Here is a 19,591-nt window from a genome sequence, read left to right on the forward strand (position 1 = left end):
ACTAAAAAAAGGGAAGGGTGCTACCAACACACATGTTCCTCATGAGGGACTGCTTCCCCTCCATGCAGCAAATGGGAAACAAGTTAACACACACCTTGGGTATACATGGACATAATAATGATTAAACTCAGTAATTATCTCACACTTTCAAGTTCTGCACCACTAATGTATATACTCCAGCCAATGCCATCTTCATGTCCTCTGATACTGTAGGTACAAGCTGCTACAACTACTGGAAGATGACCTACAATGCTTTCTGTCCATCTCCAGAAGGCATTTCTCTATCTTCCAAGCATAGAGAAACAGGAACTAGTAGTTCAGCTGGTATTTTTTGCTCTCAGACATCGAGACCCTAGTTCTTCCAGAAGCAGAAAGCCAAACCAGACAATGTAACTCCACAAGCCTGGCAAAAGTTCTATAGGCGACAGTCACCCAGCACATGTTTACCGGTCCTCTTCCATATGTATTTTATTGCTTTCTTAGACTAAGGTTCCAAAAGGAGCAAAAGTTGTTCCAAACCTGTAACAAACCACCCCATGTTGCCAGCATAAGCACTGCTCAGAGTTCTCCTTAGCACAACTATCACTCAGAAAAGATGGGGTGACATACCTGCAGTCAGGAATCACAAACATCTGTGCAAGGCAACAGAGCTGACCTGAAATATTTTCTCCTGTGTTCACCACCCATGTTTAGAAATCTCAGCCTAAACCACCGTCAGTCCTCCCTGCTTCCTTTGTCCCAGTCTACCACAGTTGAGAAGTAGGCTCTTGAGTGCAAAGGTCTAGCCATTCCCAGCGTGCTGCTAACCAGAAGGAATGGCATTTCGTAGAAGAGAAAAAACCCCTGTGGAAAGACTCAGGCAGCAAAGCTTTACAAGATCCACAGCATCTCCTGGTCAAACGAAATCCAATCTGTAGGCACTGAACACTCAGTATGCTGCCAGCCCCCACGCACCATCACTGCTCTTCCAACCAAGCAGCAGAACCTACTTGGTTAGTGGTAGAGCTCAAGGCCTGTCCATTCCTGAGGAGGAACAGTGAAGGAGAACTGTGCTTCAGGTAACGTCTCCTGCCTTTACCTGGCCTTGCCAGTCAGAAGTATTGACAAGAATAATGTTTTCTGGCAGCTGGTCATCGGAAACCAGGATGTGATTTAGTTGGTCATACACTGTTTTCCTGGGGATCTGGAAATAAAGACAGAGAACAGTAGGAGATGTCAGCTCTAATCATCAAGCCACCTGCTCCAGCTCTTGCAATTCATGAGAGGTGGCTGTGCACAGCTGGTCAGTGCTCAGTCACCCCAGCAGCAAAGCCATGCAGCCGCACTGGCCGCTGGGACTGACGCTGATCAGCTTCTTTAACACTGCAGCATGCTGCAGGCTCCAACATTCTGCAGGCTCCTCTGTTGCCCCTTTGGTTTTGTTGGCCGTTACTCCTTCTGCCATGCACTTTTACTTACATCAATTTATACCAACTAACAGTAGCCCAAGGAATTTTAGATTCATAGAAGCCAGGAACAATCTCCTTCAAGGAAGGAATTAAGTGAGTCCCACAGCTAACAAAAGCATGGCACATATGCTCTGCACAAGTCAATCCCCTTTTGCAATCCCTAGCAATTTCCCTTACTTCAAAGGAGTAATTCCTCAACACATCCCTATTCATTTCTCATCATAACAATCTGTTCCAGTGTTTTCAGTTTATGGGGGGCTGACAAAGCAACAAGCTGACAAAACCCAGGAAACTGGATGGAAGTTACAGTATCAGCCAAGACATAAATTCCCTCCTTCCTGAAGCCGCAGGGCCCAGTTCCTTTCCAGCAGGGATGGCACTTGGACCAGAAGGAAAGAGACCACAGGAGACAGTCAGAGAAGAGGAAAAACTATCAGTGCTAGAGAGACAGCAATCTTTTTCACACCTGTAAGTGGTGTCGGGTGTCTGGAGAGCGTTCATTGTCCAGACTGTTTGCTCTCTCGTTCTGTGGCCTCACTGGCTGTCTCTCCTTCAGAGACGTGCTCCTTCCCCGACGTCCCGTCTGCTTCCCTTCAGACCTGCTAGAGAGATGTGCTTGTATTCCAGAGCTGGCTTGTATCTGAGTGAGACATATCCCCCAAATCCCAGATCACCCAGACTGGCAACCTCAACAATGTGAGTGGAGGCACTGGGGAATTGTGCCCATAGATCTGAGCTAGCTTGAGACCTGCTAATTCTGCTTCTGACAGTGCAGAGCACACGGTTCAGCTACAGAGCACGTTCCCAGGAGTCCCCAGCAGACTTCCACAGCCCATGGTAAGACCCACACCACCACTCTGCTATTGCTACATCAGAGTAACAGGACGCAGCCATGCAAACTGCAGTCACGCACCCAAAAGCGGCACAGAAATACCTCTTCAAAAGAGCATCTTGCTTGCAAATGGCCAAAGAAACTACATGGTGGGGTTGCTGAAGCCCATATTCACTACCCTATTTGGAAAGGTTCAACAGGATCGAAGTTAGACTTGACAACCACCTTTAAGGCCAAAATCTGCAACAGGTGTTGACTTAGCAACAGTATCTTTGAGCAAGCAGCTACAGAGTTTTGTAAAAACTTTCTTGGACATGGAGTGGGTACAACACAGGAGACAGGAGCAACTTCAGAGCAATGCTGCTCTTCAGGGTTCTGGGCATTCATTTATCAAGTGCTCAAGACCCATCACTTAAGTGCCTGAACACAAGGAGCAGCTCCTCGCAGTCAGTGGCTTCAGGCCATCCTGAACAAACGCTAGCAGGCTGTCCATGACTTCCTGAGCAGCCCTGCGGCCAGCACAGCACTGTGTCACCAGTCTACCTGGTGGATGGGATAATGAGGGACTCGGTCTTGGTGATCTTCCCGCTGGGTGGGAGCTTCTCAACAAACACATCTGGTGTGGGAAGTTCAGCTTCCTGGACCTCAGCTTGCTGGTTAGACTCCTGCAAAAACACAGAGATCCGAGTCATCAGGAACAAACCCTCCCCTCTGTCTCACTACCACAAGGGCTGGCAGAAGGCACCCCAGCTTAGCTCTGGCTGGGGCACATTCAGCCCGGCTCTTCCAGACACATTACTCACTGCCAAAAGGGAAAAGCCAATACTGGCTATCAGGGGCTACCAGTCCCCAGCTCTGCCTCACAAGGGAGCTGGAGCCAGGAAAGGTGCTCAGATACGCTATTTGGAATAGGCAGTCTCCCAGCTCAAAGCCTGGGACATGCCTCCTCATGCAATGCAGGTTAATTCAGCTTACCCAAATGAACCAGTGCAGAGAGGAAGACATGGGAGAAATGTTATATACTGCATGTCCCCAGTAGAGCAACTTGAGCTTTGAGATTTTTACCCCAGGACCAGCTTGATTTCTGTCAATTCAGCTTGAAGTAATACTTCTGTCTGATAAAATGGAACAGCCCTGAGAATACTTCTCAGGACAATATACATGCTCAGTAGCATACATTGGGCCAGTCTTCCTCAAACCAGAAGAAAGGTTGTTTAAACAAAGCCCACGTAAAGCATTTCAGTTTCAAAAGGCTGAAAGACAAGAACCTCCAACAACTAAGGTCAGGAGGAGAGCTCAGCATCATCTTCACTGCAGCTAATGATACCTACGTAAGTTGTGCTGCACGTGCAACTGTATGGATGGACAGACACACGCCACAGAATGCAGTTCACAGCTGACACCCAAACTGCCACAAGGAATGTTAACAAGTGCGTTTCCAACTTACATAAGAGACAGTGTCAGAAATACTGTCGCCTGCATGTTTGGTTCCAAGACTCTTTGTCTTTTCAGGCACTTCTACCTGCTTGAGAGAAGAAAAATCATTAGGAGGTGTGGCACCGTTTTCAGCCACACTCTCTGGATCAGGCTGTTCAAGAGACACACTTCTCTGTCTAAAAACTGTACAGCTCTGCAGGATGACCAGGAGTGCTTTCTGGTCACACCAGGACCAAATGCATTAGTGTCGGATGTGGCAGAACAGTAGCTGATGCATAATACACAGAAGAGGCAAGGAAGTGCCCTGGAATAGGACTAATATTCTATGCACCTAATATGCCCATCCACGAGGGGATGGAAAAGGGGGTGAGCTGCCCCTCAGCGTTCACTCCCAGCCACCATGAAAAGTATCCCAACAAGGAATAGTAAAGGAGGTAAAGCTTCCTCCAAACAGTGCCAAAACTCCCAGGCAACATCTCCCATCCTATCAGTCATTGCAAGCACATGGAAATCTGGAGCTATTCATACCATTAGCAAGTATTCAATACAAAACCTGAAGATATCTCCTTGAGTTAATACAATATTTGCTTTTAAAAAAACAACCCCCCCAAACACACTGCCAACAAAAAAACCCAAAACAAAACAAAAACCCAAAAAACCCCCAAAACTACAAACATGTTTTCTTAGCAGAAAATTCTTAATCTGCACATGCAGGTTTTTTGAGGAGGTCAGAGAGGATGCTTTAATTTACATGTGCAAATAGAGACAGTACAGGTCTGCTGTACTACCTGCAGATAGATAACCTTCTTGAAACATGACTTACAGGACTTGATGGCTCTCTCTGGCTCCTGATGCTGTGGATGCTACCAATTTCTGTCTGAGAGCTGGAGTGTGACAGTCCTTCAAAATAAGGTCTGAATAAGGAAATCAAAACCAGTTTCTTATTATCAAAAACGCTAACAGGGAAAGTCCACCACATTCACAACAAAGCAACACAACTGTTCCCAGAGTGTCTTACTGCTCCCCAATGGTTCCAGTAAAATTTAGACTACTTTTGAAAGGAGGGGAAGTCTCCAGGACAGCAAGAGAAGCCAGAAAGTCCAGGGACCCCTGTCTACCCCTGACACTGACTGACCAACCTCCATCTAACAGATCCCACATGTCATCTGCCACACAGCAGACCATTATTTACAAAGCTCTTACTAGGAACACTTGCATGCTCTCACACTACACACAAACAGCAGCTTTTGTTTCCATAAAATCCAGGGTGGGCATGTGGGTCCAGCATTTTCCCACAGCAGAACAGAATGTACACTCACCCGACACAAGCAGTTGTGTCCTCACTACCCCAAGCACCAGGTGCAAAGTTTCACACTGAAATTCTTGTTTCAGCTTTGCAACTACATGTCAGCCCAGACAGGGTCTAGTTTTTGACTGAAAGACAGCAAGTAGAGTTACTGCCCCTCACAGACACTCTGGTCCTGCGGGTGAGTCTTGGTGCTAAGATGCATTTTATTTCCAGCTTGCATCTGGATTTGGCTGCCAGCCCTAGGATCCAATTACACACTTGCTCAGTAAGATAAGGTAGCACATACAATCAGATTACACCTCCACATAAAAAGGCAGCTCATCACACGAGGCTACAAGACTCAATTACAATTTAAGAAACTGATTCTTTTTGTTGCTGCAAACACATGCCTATGAGCAACAGCATTTATCACATCCCTTTCAAGATATGAACATAAGAACTGGACCCAGCAAACCACAAAGTGTCTCCTCAGGACCAGACATAAGAAGTTCTTATTCCAGCAATCTCATATCCCAGAACAGTTAGCTCCTCACCTCCAGGAACAGGACACAAGCTCTCAGTGTGTCCAGTACAACATTTTGGCGTGTTTCAAAGCAGCTGCTTACCACAACACATCTACTTTCAAATCCCTTCAAGGCAGGGCCTACCGACTGCCAATATATTGGGTCAAGCTCCAAATGCCTTTATAAGCCACCAGCCCTCTCACTTACCACTGCTGCCCCAGTCTATCCTTGACATCTTCTGGCTCACTGATAGGGAACAAGTCACGCCAGACTCAGAATCTATTCTTAGACCAACTAGATTATTCTACATTAATTAGGATATTATGACACCTGGTAATTAGCTGGCATTTAGCAGATACTGCAGTGGTAAGCTTTGCTTGTTTCAGAGCTGTCACAACACTGAAGGCCTGAGCATGCAACCACCTGTCAGTCAGAAGCATGAAGTGTCTCATGTTTTCAGTCTTTATTCAGGCAGGGACATGACACACTCTGTTAGCTCCGGGTTCTGCATCTGCTCGAGACCCTAAGCCAGCGATCCTCAGCTCAGCTCCACAGTGCTGTGATTTCCCATACGTCAGTGCCTACAACAGCTGGCTCAGAACAGGCTTGCGTGCATCTACGTGTGCTGCAGTCAGTCCCCTTGGGCCCTGAAGAACTCCTTTGTTTCCCACAGTTCAGCTTCCTTAATCCCTGCAAAGGCTCTCTTTCCACACAGGGTCTTACCAGCTTTTCTAGAAAGACACAGTCTGCCTTGTCCATCCCTGCCTCTACTTCTGCAGCTTCCAACCACACCTCCTTCTGCCTTAGCACAGATTTCCTAGCTGTTTCTACCCCCTCTTCAAAACCCCTGTGTACGCTTTAATTCTACAGCCTGCCTGTCAGCAATTCCTACCCCTGTGCTCAGGTGGCAGGGGCAGGCAGAATATCTGCAAAGGGAATAAGGAAGAAATGAGACTGAAGGGAAGTTAGATCCCCCCACACTACCCCCAGCTCACAAGCAGTCATTCACATTGTAACAACACACACTAGGGCTCCAACACCAGGTCAAGAGGAGAAAAAAAACAGGATGGAGGGGTGGGAATAGAAACAACATCTAACGTGTGCTGACGCAGCACATGGTCTGTCTCTAGCCCAGCATCAGCCGCCCCACACTTACTTTAACTTTGGTTTTGGAGTGCTCAGGACACTGTCATCATCCTCCATTTCTGGCCCGCTGTCACTGGGGTTCTCTATATCCAGTGTGTCATAGAGAAGGTCCAAGTCCTCCTCCACCTCTGGAACATGCTCCGCTGGGTCCTGCTCTGAATCCAGAACCTACACGCAGGACAAACACAGGCATCACTGACTCTGCTAGGAGCCAGACTAATCCCACGTCACCTGAGCTCCCCCAAGGACTGCAGCACACCAGTCTTGGCAGTAAGATTCTGTTCCTAGTGCAAGGATATTATATCTGACAGAAACACTAAATACATGAGAAGTGCTTGTTTTGGGTGAAGCTTGCCAGCGTTACCTATTGGACTAAGCACCCACAAACATGCTGTTAACCACAGACTATGTGCATTATTCAACCCCATTCTATAAACAAAGCTTTAAAAAGGCCCCTAATGGAGTCCCAGTTTTCTTAGAACAAGTACAGAAATGCAGTGCTCCCAAAAGTGTAACCTGTCTTGGGTTTTACTGGAAAAGTTGCCATGACACCTCCTGATTTGATACCCAAGCAGGTAGAAATAACAAAAATGTCCACAGGAGGCGCCTGAAACCCGGACAAGGATCAGTTGCCATTCGCAGGAAAAGCCAGAGAGAACCGATATCTCACACAAAGCTTCCACGGGTTGCTTCACATATACACCAGAGTAAGCAGGCAGCTGTGCACAGTTCAGAGCTTACTTTTTGAATGGCAGCTTAGCAGCAGCTCAGCTGGCTGAGACCTTAGCCATGGGTGCTGACTCTGCTGAGCTAACTTAGGAAGAACAGCAAAGCTAACAGGACTGTTTGGAAGCATAAGAAAGCATGAGGAATTACTCACTCTTTCCCACAAGCCACAAAATGAGCACACAGCCACACAGCCAATTGAGATGTTAACTGGTTTTATATTAGATACTTAACATTACACAGGTTTCTTGGGTTCTGGATCTCTTTCATTTTCAGCTCTGACCAGACAGCTGACTCCCCTGTGGATCTGCATTCCCTGTCCAAGTTTTTCATGTCTTGCCTGGCTGTTCTAGTAAGATGATCAAACAGGCTGGGATTTAACTTCACAAGCAATATACACTGTAGACTGCTTGCCTTTGAAAGGGTCAAAGATAATTTCAAAGCAGTCTGCAAAACTAACGGGTACACACGTGGTTGCCGAAATCTGCTTTTGATAAAACTTGATCTAGAAAATGTTTGATGACATTTTAAAGTTGTCCCTCATGTCTCCAATTCAAGGCCAGGGTATAAGGAAAGGTCACATCCACTGCAGACTTGACAACAAAATGAAGGGAACTAGGGGGAAACAGGAGAGTGTTCCTGAAGACTAAAGCAAGATGCACCAAGCAGAGGGCAACACACAAGACAGGAAGGCTTACAGAATTACTTACCTCATCAGACACTTTAAACCTCTTCAGCAATGCCACAACCTTCTGTTTGAAGTTTTGTTGCTGCAAGTCAAAGACACTTTTACATAAGTAAAGTGTTAAGTGAACTGTTTTCTCCCAGTCTGCAAGAAGCCCAGACACATCTGACACTGGTGCTCTAGCTGCTGCTTCAAATCAAACTCCTGGCTCCACAAACCAAGACTCTGCTGTTCTTATGTTGAAATTAGCTTTTCCACACCTATTCTACTTTCTTTTCTGCATTACAACAAACTAGGTCCCACTCCACCAGGCATTATAAATCTTCTGGCCCTGAAGGATGGCACACCATTCTTGGTTGGACGTACAGTAAATAACATTATTTTATCTGCCAGATCACATCCTGTACCTGTTTGATGTATTTCTGGCAAATGCTTGACAGTCAACTTTTCTGATTCTTAACAAGGGTGAACCACCAGCAACATCTACCCACTGACCCAAAGTACAAATGTGTTTTCTATCAACAAAGCACTGTTTTTTTCCGGGACCTTGCAGTTCATCCTGGCAGGCTCATTTATTTGACTAGCAGCACCACAGAAAAGTTGTGGAGCTTGTCCTTAGCACTTGCCTATCAGAAAAATGCTTTCTGAGTCTGATACCCTCAGATCCTGGACACAGCAGGCACAAAGTCCAAAACAACACAAGCCAAACTGCTGCACTTCCTTTGTGTTTACTCGCCCCCAAGAGCTCGCTCTCTCTTGCAGGACCAAATAGCTGAGTTTTGCCATGAGCTGCCCCATGCTTCTCTGTCTGTTACTGACCAACCTAATATCCACACTCCAAAGAAAAGGAAGATAAGAAGGGCCCAAGTGTCAGTGCCGGTACAGAGCATTTGAGGGGGCATCCCTGTGTGTCAGGAGGAAAGGGAGGAGAAAATGGCTGGCACCAGGTCACTCTTAGGCAAAAAGAAAGTTGCTCATTTGCTGGCTCTCCTGTATCTCACGTGACCTCTTCCTGCAAGTTCAACTGCCTGCTTCCACACTGGCCTCAGTCACTTTATACTGCCCCATACCTCCTAGCCCTTTACCTCTGAACTCAAATCCTGCGAGCTGCAACCACCTTCTAGACAGCTGAAGTTCAGGTGAAATAAGTCCAATTCAGGTGAAATAAGTCTCAAACAAGAACTCTCCAAAGACCGCTCTATTTCTGTCCTCAATGCACTTGTGAGGCCAAGATGCTCTCATGATAATGAGAGCTGTTCTCTGGCTTAGGATGCCGAGCCAAACCATCCATCACACAGACCACTTTGGACCAGCACAGCAGTCTGTGGAGGGAGGACACACAGCAGTAGCTAAGGTGACATGGCAAGAGCTGTTTGCTAACCTAAATGGTTTCACAGTTGGTAGACAAGGTGGCCTGGTTTGGAGCTAGGCCGATGTTAACTTAACTGGTAGCACCAAACCCAGTTTTGCGCCAGTCCCACACACTGGACATTCAGTATTAGTTCAGAGGTCAGGGCTAGAAAGACATTGTTCTTATTATGAGGAAGTTGTTTGCTTAATAACCAAGTGGTGTATTTTGTCCTAGCTGGTCACTGACTCTTGAAAAAAAAAATAAAATACTAAGGACACCAAGGCTATGAACCAGCATGCTCCTGGTCTCAGAGAGAGGATCTTTTTAGCGTCAGATTTAGGTCAAAATAGGGTTTATTTCAGACCTTATCAAAACATGGATTTCAGAAATAGCCTCACAGGAGGTACAATGATCTCTAAACTTACTCCTAAGTCCAAAGAGAAACCTAGCCCGTCCTGGAGATTCTGAGTTATTGACAGAGACATGCATAAACACTTGTGTAAGCAGAAAGCTGTATTATTGCGTGGTCAAGCACAAGTCACTGCTCCACACAGAAGTGCAGCTTTGCAGGCATACGCATGCTTGCTGTGAGAGGGAGGACAGCTGCATGTGTCTTGCCAAAGCTTTCAATATCCAGCTGCTACTTCTGCCTCAGCACCGCATGCACCACTTCAGGTTATCTGTCAAGCGCCAGCCCCTGACTGAGCTACTCTTAACTTCATTTTGAAACCTTCCCATCAGCCTCTCCCATGCAAAGCACAAACAGAAGAGCTTCCTTTTACTTAAAGCTATTTTCAGGACTTACATAAGCATGGATCCTGCACTGGCTTCTTATTGGAGGTGGAATTTCATACACTTACATGATTTTTGGAGCTCATTAACCTTGCAGCCGAAGGACACTCAAGACAGCAATACACACACCTTGGATGGCCCCACTCCCTGAACTGGCTGCTTTTACTAGCTCTTCACATGCTGTGACCATGCCCCCAAGCTCTCTGCTGGGCCAGCACAGCTGGTACTGCTGCTCCCATAAGCCACATGCACTGTGCATCCTGGCCAAACCCCGTCAGTGTTAGTAAAACTAATTTCCACCGACCCTGGTTATGGACGTCGTTCTTACTATCGATCTCCGCTGCTTCTTGGGCTTCCCCAGTTCGTACTCATCATCATCCAAATCCTGAACAGAAAGAGGATTCCTGTGTTACCTTTGTGATTTGGGGACACATGAGCATTTAAGTGCTAAAAATGTTCCCTCTATGAAGATAAACCTGCTGCTCCATCTTCCAGGCTTTCAGCATTTGCCTTAATTGCAATTATGATGGCAGATGGAAAAGGAAGTGAACTAGGAAGAACAGCTTGGAGAAGCAAAACAGCCTTAGTTCTACATTTAAGAAACAAGGATGGGCAGAGCCCCACATTTTGGTGGGTTCTTCTCTCAGTACCCTCCAAGAGGTAGAAGGCAGGTGATGCCAGAGTCTGAAGGCAATTAAGACCCAAACTCAAAAGCATCTCACATCTAGCCAGGGGGTTCTCCATAAGGACCCATTTTGCAGAAGGTAGTAGAGACTAAAGACTAACTCAGACCCCACTGTCCCTTTAATTACAGCTGGGGATCTAGTTGGGCTCTTTGAATCCAATCAGCATTACAGAAGCAATCAACTGATGCCTTGACCATTAAGCAGAGAAATACACAAGGATGCTAATGTTTTAGTGTTTAAAGGGAGCTCAAGTCCAAACACGTGAACAAATAAATCACAGCATGGTAAAAGAAATGAGTTACTGTGCAGGCCTTCTGTCACTGCAGCTAAACACGCGGTGACAGTCTCCCACTGTCATGGTTTAGCTAAAGAAATAGGCTTTTAGTTTCAAGCACGAGTTGAAAGTGTACACACTCTACTGAAGCTCTCAGAGGGAGAAGCCATGCCCTAAACAGTACCTGGCCCTGTACGGCATCATCACTGGCCTCCTGCTCAGAAGAGAAGCTCTCGTACTCTTCCTCGGAATAGTTGTCTGAAAGGGAAGGAAAGAGGGGAGAGATCCTGTGAAAATCCTTTAAGGTGAGGGGACAGTCTCATCTCAGGAGCAGAGAAGGCCAACAGTCACAAATCAAGAAATGAGGCACACAAGGAGATGCCTGCTGGTTTATCTTCTATCTGTGCTAGAACCAGTGAGACAGGAACTGCCTGGAAGTAAGGAACAAGGAGAAACACATCTAACAGGAAGGAGGGACCAGCACACAGATAAGGCTTCTTGAAACACCACCCCCTTTTTACCCTGGAAAGAACCACCTGGTAGACAGCAGCAAGTAAAGAGGTTTTTCCAGAACAGAAATTACTTTTCCTCCTAACATGGGCATAACTGGCTTCAAGGAGCAAGTAAGACATGTCAGGAGTCTAAATCCTTTATTGAAATGACACTTCAGGTGAGCTGCCTGGCCTCAGGCAACAACACGCAAGCACCTGCATGCACTACCTTGAACAGGTCACTCTTCTAGCAATGAGCTAGAAGCAGCTAGTACCACACAGAAAGATTGTCACAAGCAGAAATCCAATGACTTCCCTATAGGGTGCACAGCACCATGGATTTACACTCATTAAACCAGGCCACAGTCCACAGCAAATCATGTTTCAGGTTTGCAGGTCTCATTTAAGTTAATGAGATTTATTGTAGAATACTCAAAGGAAAAAGTTGGAAGAGTAGTTTAAATGTGAATCTCCTGAATACATCACTGTTAGCCAGGTCAGAAGCCACAGGTTCTCAACACATCCACCAGTAAAGCTGGAAGAATGTTGGCAAGAACACAGCTAAACCTTGCTGGAAGGCTCAGGCCTGGTGTGATATGCAGGAGAAGCATGAACAATTCAATCCCCAACTCTGTCACACTCCCTGCTTACACAGCAACAGGCTTGCAAAGCACTTTTTCTTTGCAGTAATCAGTTATAGACACAGCAACTTCTGCAAACCAGTTCTCATTTGTCCCAGGAAGGATCTAAGCCCAGGTGGGGTTTAACTCCCACCAGTTCAGGAAGACACTGGTCCTCAGAGCATGCGGTTGTACTCTCACCTGTAGACTTGATTTTCTGGCTGGCCTGCATAGTGCTGTCTTCATGGTCAATTGGCTGACTGGACAGGGAGAAGATCCAGATTTCCGCTACCTTCACTGCAGCCTCTTTGATGTTGCTGAAAAGGCTCAGAACCTGGCCCCCTTCTGTTGGGTGCTGCATGACCTGGGACAGAAATTAAACAGGACAAATCTGCATTACAATGTATCTAAACTTGCATCACTTGCATACTACAGGAATTATTTATGTTAACAGTTACTCCACATTTCCAGGTACAGAAGCAAGCCAACACCCTGCAACTGCAGAAGCCACTTGCAGGCAATACACGCAATGCTAGTTGAGATTTTATGTGACTACTAATGGAAGTGATGGAAGGAAAGGAAAAGCATTCTGAGCTTGACAGTTGATTAGCTCATCCTTGAAGCAGAGTACTTGACTACCTCATTACTATGTATTCGCTTCCCCGGCACAGGCACAGTACTGATTTGAATTATCAAGTTACCAACCTTCTGAACACCTAATTAAGGAACCTAATTTTATGTTAAAGCCCAGCAGAAGAGCCAGCAAAGGCAAAAATTCTTGGTGAGGTGAAGCTGCAAAGTGCTTCCTAGAGCAAAAATCCCTGCTCCAGAGAGCTGGCACCTGAATCTCAGAGGAGCTGGCCACCCCAGGATAATGAAGTAGTAGGTCACAAAAGACACGACAATGCTGGAGGCAGAGGGACATCTCAGTGTGGGTTTCCTTTGCCACTCACATGGCTCTCCCCAGAACCTAAGACTTACCTTCTCTTGCCCCATCAGAGTCAGAAAGTGCTTCCCCACACCTGCACCTCAGCTTTCTAACACACACCAAGCTGCTTTGTCAGGTCCTCAGATGGCTTTAAAAAGACCTGAGCTGCTGAGGAACATATGCCCCCCTGCTCTTAAACTCTGCTCTGACTCACAACTCTAATTCACTGCTTTGTTTCAACAGCTAAGGTTAAAAAAAAGGAGGGGGGGGGAAGTTAAGAAATGTGTCAGTGCTGTTTGAGGGTCATTATACTATAAACTGCAGAGGGGGGTGGAGGTCCTTGTAAAATTTGTTTTCCTGAAGTCTTCATGTTAAGAAATACTTCACATGAGCTGGAAAACAACTATTTCCTAACACAGTGAACCTCTGAAAGTTTTGGACCTTCTAACCTCAGTCAGCTGACATTACAAAAAGGCGTAAGAAAAACCACAGGCAGCAGCAGTGAATGCCCAACACTTAGAAGCTCACTGATGGGTCTAATTAATGGGCCCACATGTTTTCTGCCTTATAGCAGTATTTAATTTCTAGTTCTTAAACAAATCGATCATGGTACAGGAAAAATGTTAGCTATAACAGCACAAATCAGAATCTGGCTAATTCAAACAGGGAGTTCACCATTTACTGCAAGTCTAAGAGAAGCTGAACTCGCACACAAGGAGTGATAACTCACCACAGCATAACACTAGCTTATTTTGGATGGAAATGATTTGTTGACAGAATGCAGTCTGATGAAGAATATTGGTGTTAAGATGAACTTGCTGCTGCTTAAGCCCACCTCTGAATACTCAGAAACAGCAGAGATTAAACAGGACATGAAATAATGAAGCATGGAGCTAAGCCGTTCAGTAAGCCTTAGTGAATAATTTATCCATACTTGATTCCAGCATTAATTTTCAGATGTAAATCTGAAAATTTTATCATTTCCCTCTCATGAATAGAACTCCACCTACATTGCCAACAGCCATGAAATAAGAATTACAAAGGGTGTTTCAAGCAAAATGAGAGAAACTACTTGATCCTGAACTCTCATACAGAGGCACAGAGAAGCACAGCGAACCTTGCTTTAACTTCAACTTTCCTTGGAGTTGGAAGGCTTGCCCAAGTGACCCTATCTGTCTTGTTCTCAATTATGATCTAGACCCCCTAACTGAAAAAAACACACAAAGCCCTCACAAGGTAATAAGCTCTCCTCATGAAAGTTTTAGCTCTCAAAATACTGTCCAGAAAATATCCGATATGATCACTCAGTTGTAAAATCTGTTTAAAATTTTGCCCTGTGAATACTGATTACAGTTATTAAGACAACAATATGAAATCCCACCAGGTACTTCTCAACGAGGAACGTGAAAACACTGGGTTTAAAGAGAAGGGAAAGTGACCATCTTTGTAAACAAAGATCACGTCAAATGCTGCTCACCTCAGCCATGTTGATAGACCCCACAGCCAGAGTCTTGTAGCCTAAAATGGTTCGGTTCTTGTACCGCTTCCGCCGCTGCAGCATGATCTGAAGCTTGTTGCCTTCTCTCTTCAAGAAGTGAGGGTACTGCAGTTGGAAACACAATGGAAAAGTTTATTACATCTCTTGACATTATCTCCCAAGCTGCCTGCTTTGCAAGTAAACTGCACTCCTAGGGATTAATCCCAGGGCTTTTAGAAGTGCCTACAGCTAGCTCACACTCAGTGGACAACCCTTCATTATCCCAAAGAAGCCTTCTCTGACCAAACAGCTCAGCCCTGGGCTTTCATTTCCCCAGCCAAGCACACTGAAAACACAATCCAGGGGCACAGAGGAGCTGTTCAGTTTGGGAAGGACTGAGCCCAAGCCTGGTTCCAGAGAGATGAGCAGCCTCCAGCTAGAAGGAGGCTGCCCAGAACTGGAGCCCCAGAGGTGCCGCCCAGGGCGTGGGCTGCCCCTGCACAAACAGCAGGCAGCATGCAGTGACAGGGACAGCCATGGACCCCCACGCTCTTGGCAGGACACTGCCTTCCCTCCAGCACGAGGACACTTCTTGATGTTGGACCCTCTACTGCACACGTTTAAGAGCCTCTTGTGCTTTGAATGGGAAGCAAAGAGAGGCACAGCTATGAAGAGGTCAAGCATTTGCTGATGCCTCTTTTGCTAAAGCACAAAGCGGTCACCAGTGATTCTCTCCAGGACAATGCTGTCTCCTTCAGGCACATGGCTCTTGCAATCATCAGTCTTTTCCAGCATTATCACACTCAAACTTCTATTGCTGAAAGTAGTTGTATTTTAAGTAATTAAGTCAAGAAAAACCCTGTCCTACTGCCAGGCTACATTGCAAAGACATAAATCCCTCCAAGACATGTTCCATTCAAGAAAATAGATTTGTTTATATAACTCAAAAAAAACTCCCCAAGAACAGAAAGATAGTGAAGTCAAGCAGAGGCTATTAGGGAAGAGTGGGGCCAACCATGCTATCTCAGCTTGCCCTGCTCATCTGCACAGAGTATTAGTGCAGGCAGGTCCTGCCTTCTGCCAGGGTATTCGCCAGAGCACTGCCACTCCCCTCCCCAGTGCCCAGCTCACCGGCTGTGGGAGGAAGAAGCCGTGCAATGGAAGAGCAATCTTCAAGATACAGGAGCCACCTGTCAGTCTCATCCCGAGATGAGAGGGAAACGGGACACATGCTCCAAATACACAAAATACATAGCATTAAGTAACCTGTGGACAGGATAACCTAATTGCAGGGATCTCAAACAGGACATTCCCAAGTGAAGGATGCTCCTCTCGCAGGCAAGACCTACATTTTTTTTTTTTTCCTTAGGACATTATGAGAGTAACTTCCTGCTGATGAAAACACTTGATAAATATAAATGCTGAGTGCCACCAGAAACCCCAAGATATTAATTTGCAGTCCAGAGCCAGCCTGCCTGCTACATAGAGAGCTGGGAGCAGTGGCCACACAAACAAGCAGAATACTAATTAACTGACTGCTCTGCAAGGGCAAGATCTACTGTGCACTGCACAAGGAAGCAGCCCTGCAGAAGAGAGGAACAGCAGTCCACATAATTAAAACATGACCTCACAACACACCTGCATCCAGACACAGATGGAGCTGGTGACTTTACAGATGTGCAACGTCCCTAAACAAGAATGGAAGAAAGTTATTAGGGGAAAGGGGCAAGAGAAGCTCAAAAAGCTAGAAGGCACCTTTTGCATTCAAATCTACCATCTCCTCGCCTCTGGGGCCCTTCCATGTATTGGAAGGGCAAGCAGGGGAGAGGGACTCCTTGCTATCAGCTCAAAGCACTTGGGCCACACCACCAGCTCCTTAAGTATGAGCCTGCAACTAAAGTCCAAAGTCACACTTTGTCCCAGGCCAGCTTGATTTCAATGTGTACAGTTTTCAGGGATTAAACTGGACAGCTCAAGTCCATACATGGGCAAGTTTCTGTTTTTCAAAGGTGTGTTGCCTGGCCACCTCTGATGAGCATTCACAGAGATGATAAAAGAAAGGTACAAAGAGACTCAGGCCACTCAGCTCCTCTGTTAAAAGCAAGGGCCTCTAGAAGAAAAGCTGAGCCATTTTCATAGCACAAGCTATTTTTAACACCAGCCATGGCTTATCAACTCTACAGAACAGTTTCAATCAAAATTTCTCAGTAATTGTCAGTAACTGTCCATGACAGATTGGAGACAAAAACAGTTTCACTCAAAACATTTGAAAACAAGACTTCTAGAGGAAGCACCAAGCACCCCAAGGCACCTCTGAGGGGTGAGAGGGCCATCACACACACCAGAACAGCAAGAGTTAGGGCAAGACATTATTTCTGAAACCCCAGTGATGTAATCCCTTCCATTCTGGAAAGATTTATTAAACACAGGAATTAAGTGCTCCAGAGAGCTGCAATGATGTGCTTGGAATATCTGGGGAATTTCACTTGATCCTGTGAAACCCACGGAGGGTCAGCAGTAAGGCATTCCATCAGTAAGGGTGATGGTAGCTCACCTGCCAGAAAGGCTACTGCTGGGCTAGCCCTAGCTAGCAAAGCGAAACAGGATCAGACAGACCACTAACTCCCGTCTTACCCCAGCTGTGTGAGCAACAGGAAACTCCTCCCTTCTGTCTGAGCGGAGGCCTGCCAGACACAATGGGCTGCTCACTATTATGCCAGCCAGCACCTCCACCTTCCTAGCTTAGCTCTGACAAGGAAATGCTCTGTGCAAAGGACAAGAATTTCACCCAGGAGAAGCAGCTGAGAATGTGGTGACTGTGAAGCTACAAGGGGCTGCAAATCCAGGCAGCTAGCACAAAGCAAATTTGAAGAGTTGACAGTGCAATATGGAGATACTGGCTGCTGCAAGACGCTGAGACCTTCTTGTGCTGTGACATCCACATGCTTTTACTTTGTGGCCCATCACCACTCTCAAATATATCCAAGGCACTAAATTCAGACTGTATCTGGCTTAAGCTGCAGCTGTCAGCTAGGAGTAGCTTGCAGCCATCGTCCAATTAAGAAACAATAAAAGCTGTCATAAAAATCCTGCTGTGCCATTTCAGGAAGGCTTCCCAGGCCTTACTGCATCCAAGACCACCAATCCTTCCTGCAGTCAGAGACCAGCAGCAGATCTCCGCATTAAGCTTGCTCACCTCTTCTGAAGGCTCAGTGTCATGGACATCGCTCTCCCCTATTCTGGCTCAATTCCCAGCCCCTTCAGGTGAAATTGAGTTAAAGGCAATGCTCTGTGTCCTGCTGCAGCACTGTTCTGAGTCCCAGAAAAAAAAACATATTCCCAGTTAATTCTGAAGAGATCTGCAGAAACACTTGCTCCTTGCTGACACCAGACTGCAGAGGGAGACCCGGCTCATCTTACAACTCTGCTCCCAACCATGGGAAAGCTGCAGCCCCAGGACCCATGAATAGGTATTCTTGGCACGTGGCTTTGTTATTGCTGTTCACAAAGGAGGGGATGCATTGCTGCAGTTAACCCAGCCTGTGGGCTGCATCAGGACAGTACCAGAAGCACCAGTCATCTGTGTATCTGCCTGGGCAGTCGCAGGGTTATCATCCATCTGCAATGAAACATCATCTGCTTCAAGTCTGCACAGGTCTGAGTAACAACCAGTATGTCTCACATCATCACTTGAGCCCTTCTCCTTACCAGATCAAACTCTTGACTTCAAGATCTAAGTAATAGTCCCAAAACACAGATAATCCAGATACAAATGCTTCTGAGTGTCTGGCTGGCTCTGCTCTATGCAAGCAGGATCTTCCCTCCTGCTTGCAGCAAGCCAGTCTCAATTTACCTATTTCCCTGCTCAGGAGGTAGCACCAGGGCAGTATGCTTTGAGGAAAAGAGGAACTGGTAAAATACAGTTGCTCCAGTCCCCAGCTATTCCTGTGACTCTAGAGCCAGGAGTAACTGTCTGCATACTGCTCCTGCCTCTCCAAGTGGTGTCTCCCTCGGCAATTCCAAATCAGAGGTTCACCTGTCCCACTCCTACTACTGCCTTCCATCAGCCTGATACTCCGTGCCACCCTCCATTGCCTATTCATAAGGAAGGCAACAAAAGTCAAAAGAGAGGTATCCTGCTCTGCTCCAGTTCCTGCCACAGCCATAACATGAAGACAGGCTGCACAAAGTCCTCATGTTCCTGGGCTCCAAAAACAGGATGCACAACCAAAAAAGTCCCCTAACACTGCAAACCAGCACCCTGTTCCAGGCCCTCAATGCTGAGAGGCAATTCAGACAAATTTGTCTTGCACTGAGGGCATGCAAATCGCAGCTGGTGACCAACTTGCCTGTTCCCTCAGACAAGTCAGGATTAGATCTGCCTTCCATGATGCAGGGTTGGCCCCAAGAACAATTCTAAGGATTTACATGGCAGCTTTCCTAGTGGGCTTCCCCATCCCCAGATCCTGGAAGTATCTGGGCCATTTTTGCTCAAATTTCCCACAGCTGACTGCCAGAGACAAGCCAAAAGAGCTCAGATAGCTCTTCAGAAATGGCTGGGACTGCCTTAAGAACAAGCATCTTTGGCAGCACTAGAAGGATCTTCACCTCAGACCCACAATGAACCTCTCTTCACTGCAACGCAGCAAGTCCAGCAAGCACACGTGCCCCAAGGCCACCTTACCTGCAGCGAGAAGGTCAGAGCAAGCTCCGTCTCCACATGTCCACTCGGGGGCAATACAATCTCGTGAGACCGCAGGATGCGCTTGGAGCCCTGTACAGAAACAAAGTCCATCGGGTGAATTCCCCAGAAGCTGGCCCTTATATCCCACCCCAGTCCTATTTACTGAAAACCAGGAAACATTGTCAGGGACTACCACAGAGAA

At 46.5% G+C, this 19,591-nt stretch overlaps 1 protein-coding gene across 10 annotated transcripts in view; it reads right to left on the reverse strand.

The window, feature by feature from the left end:
• Positions 1 to 19,591, reverse strand: part of PACS2 (phosphofurin acidic cluster sorting protein 2) — an 82,883-nt gene that overhangs the window by 31,150 nt on the left and 32,142 nt on the right. For 4 of the 10 annotated variants that reach the window (XR_012624172.1, XM_074832822.1, XM_074832817.1 and 1 more), the window contains 12 exons: positions 19,390 to 19,479; positions 14,706 to 14,831; positions 12,502 to 12,664; positions 11,374 to 11,447; positions 10,534 to 10,614; positions 8,112 to 8,171; positions 6,686 to 6,843; positions 4,541 to 4,631; positions 3,728 to 3,805; positions 2,824 to 2,945; positions 1,915 to 2,050; positions 1,079 to 1,183 (listed from right to left, as the gene is read on the reverse strand). Coding sequence is in view for 9 of the 10 variants with exons in the window: in XM_074832822.1 (XP_074688923.1) it covers positions 1,079 to 1,183; positions 1,915 to 2,050; positions 2,824 to 2,945; positions 3,728 to 3,805; positions 4,541 to 4,631; positions 6,686 to 6,843; positions 8,112 to 8,171; positions 10,534 to 10,614; positions 11,374 to 11,447; positions 12,502 to 12,664; positions 14,706 to 14,831; positions 19,390 to 19,479 (1,284 nt within the window). In the remaining variant the exon portion in view is untranslated. The remainder of the gene's footprint in view (positions 1 to 1,078; positions 1,184 to 1,914; positions 2,051 to 2,823; positions 2,946 to 3,727; positions 3,806 to 4,540; positions 4,632 to 6,685; positions 6,844 to 8,111; positions 8,172 to 10,533; positions 10,615 to 11,373; positions 11,448 to 12,501; positions 12,665 to 14,705; positions 14,832 to 19,389; positions 19,480 to 19,591) is intronic. The other 6 variants (XM_074832820.1, XM_074832816.1, XM_074832819.1 and 3 more) reach the window with 4 other exon arrangements.

Source organism: Strix aluco, chromosome 8, assembly GCF_031877795.1.
Source record: "Strix aluco isolate bStrAlu1 chromosome 8, bStrAlu1.hap1, whole genome shotgun sequence".
Lineage (NCBI taxonomy): Eukaryota > Metazoa > Chordata > Aves > Strigiformes > Strigidae > Strix > Strix aluco.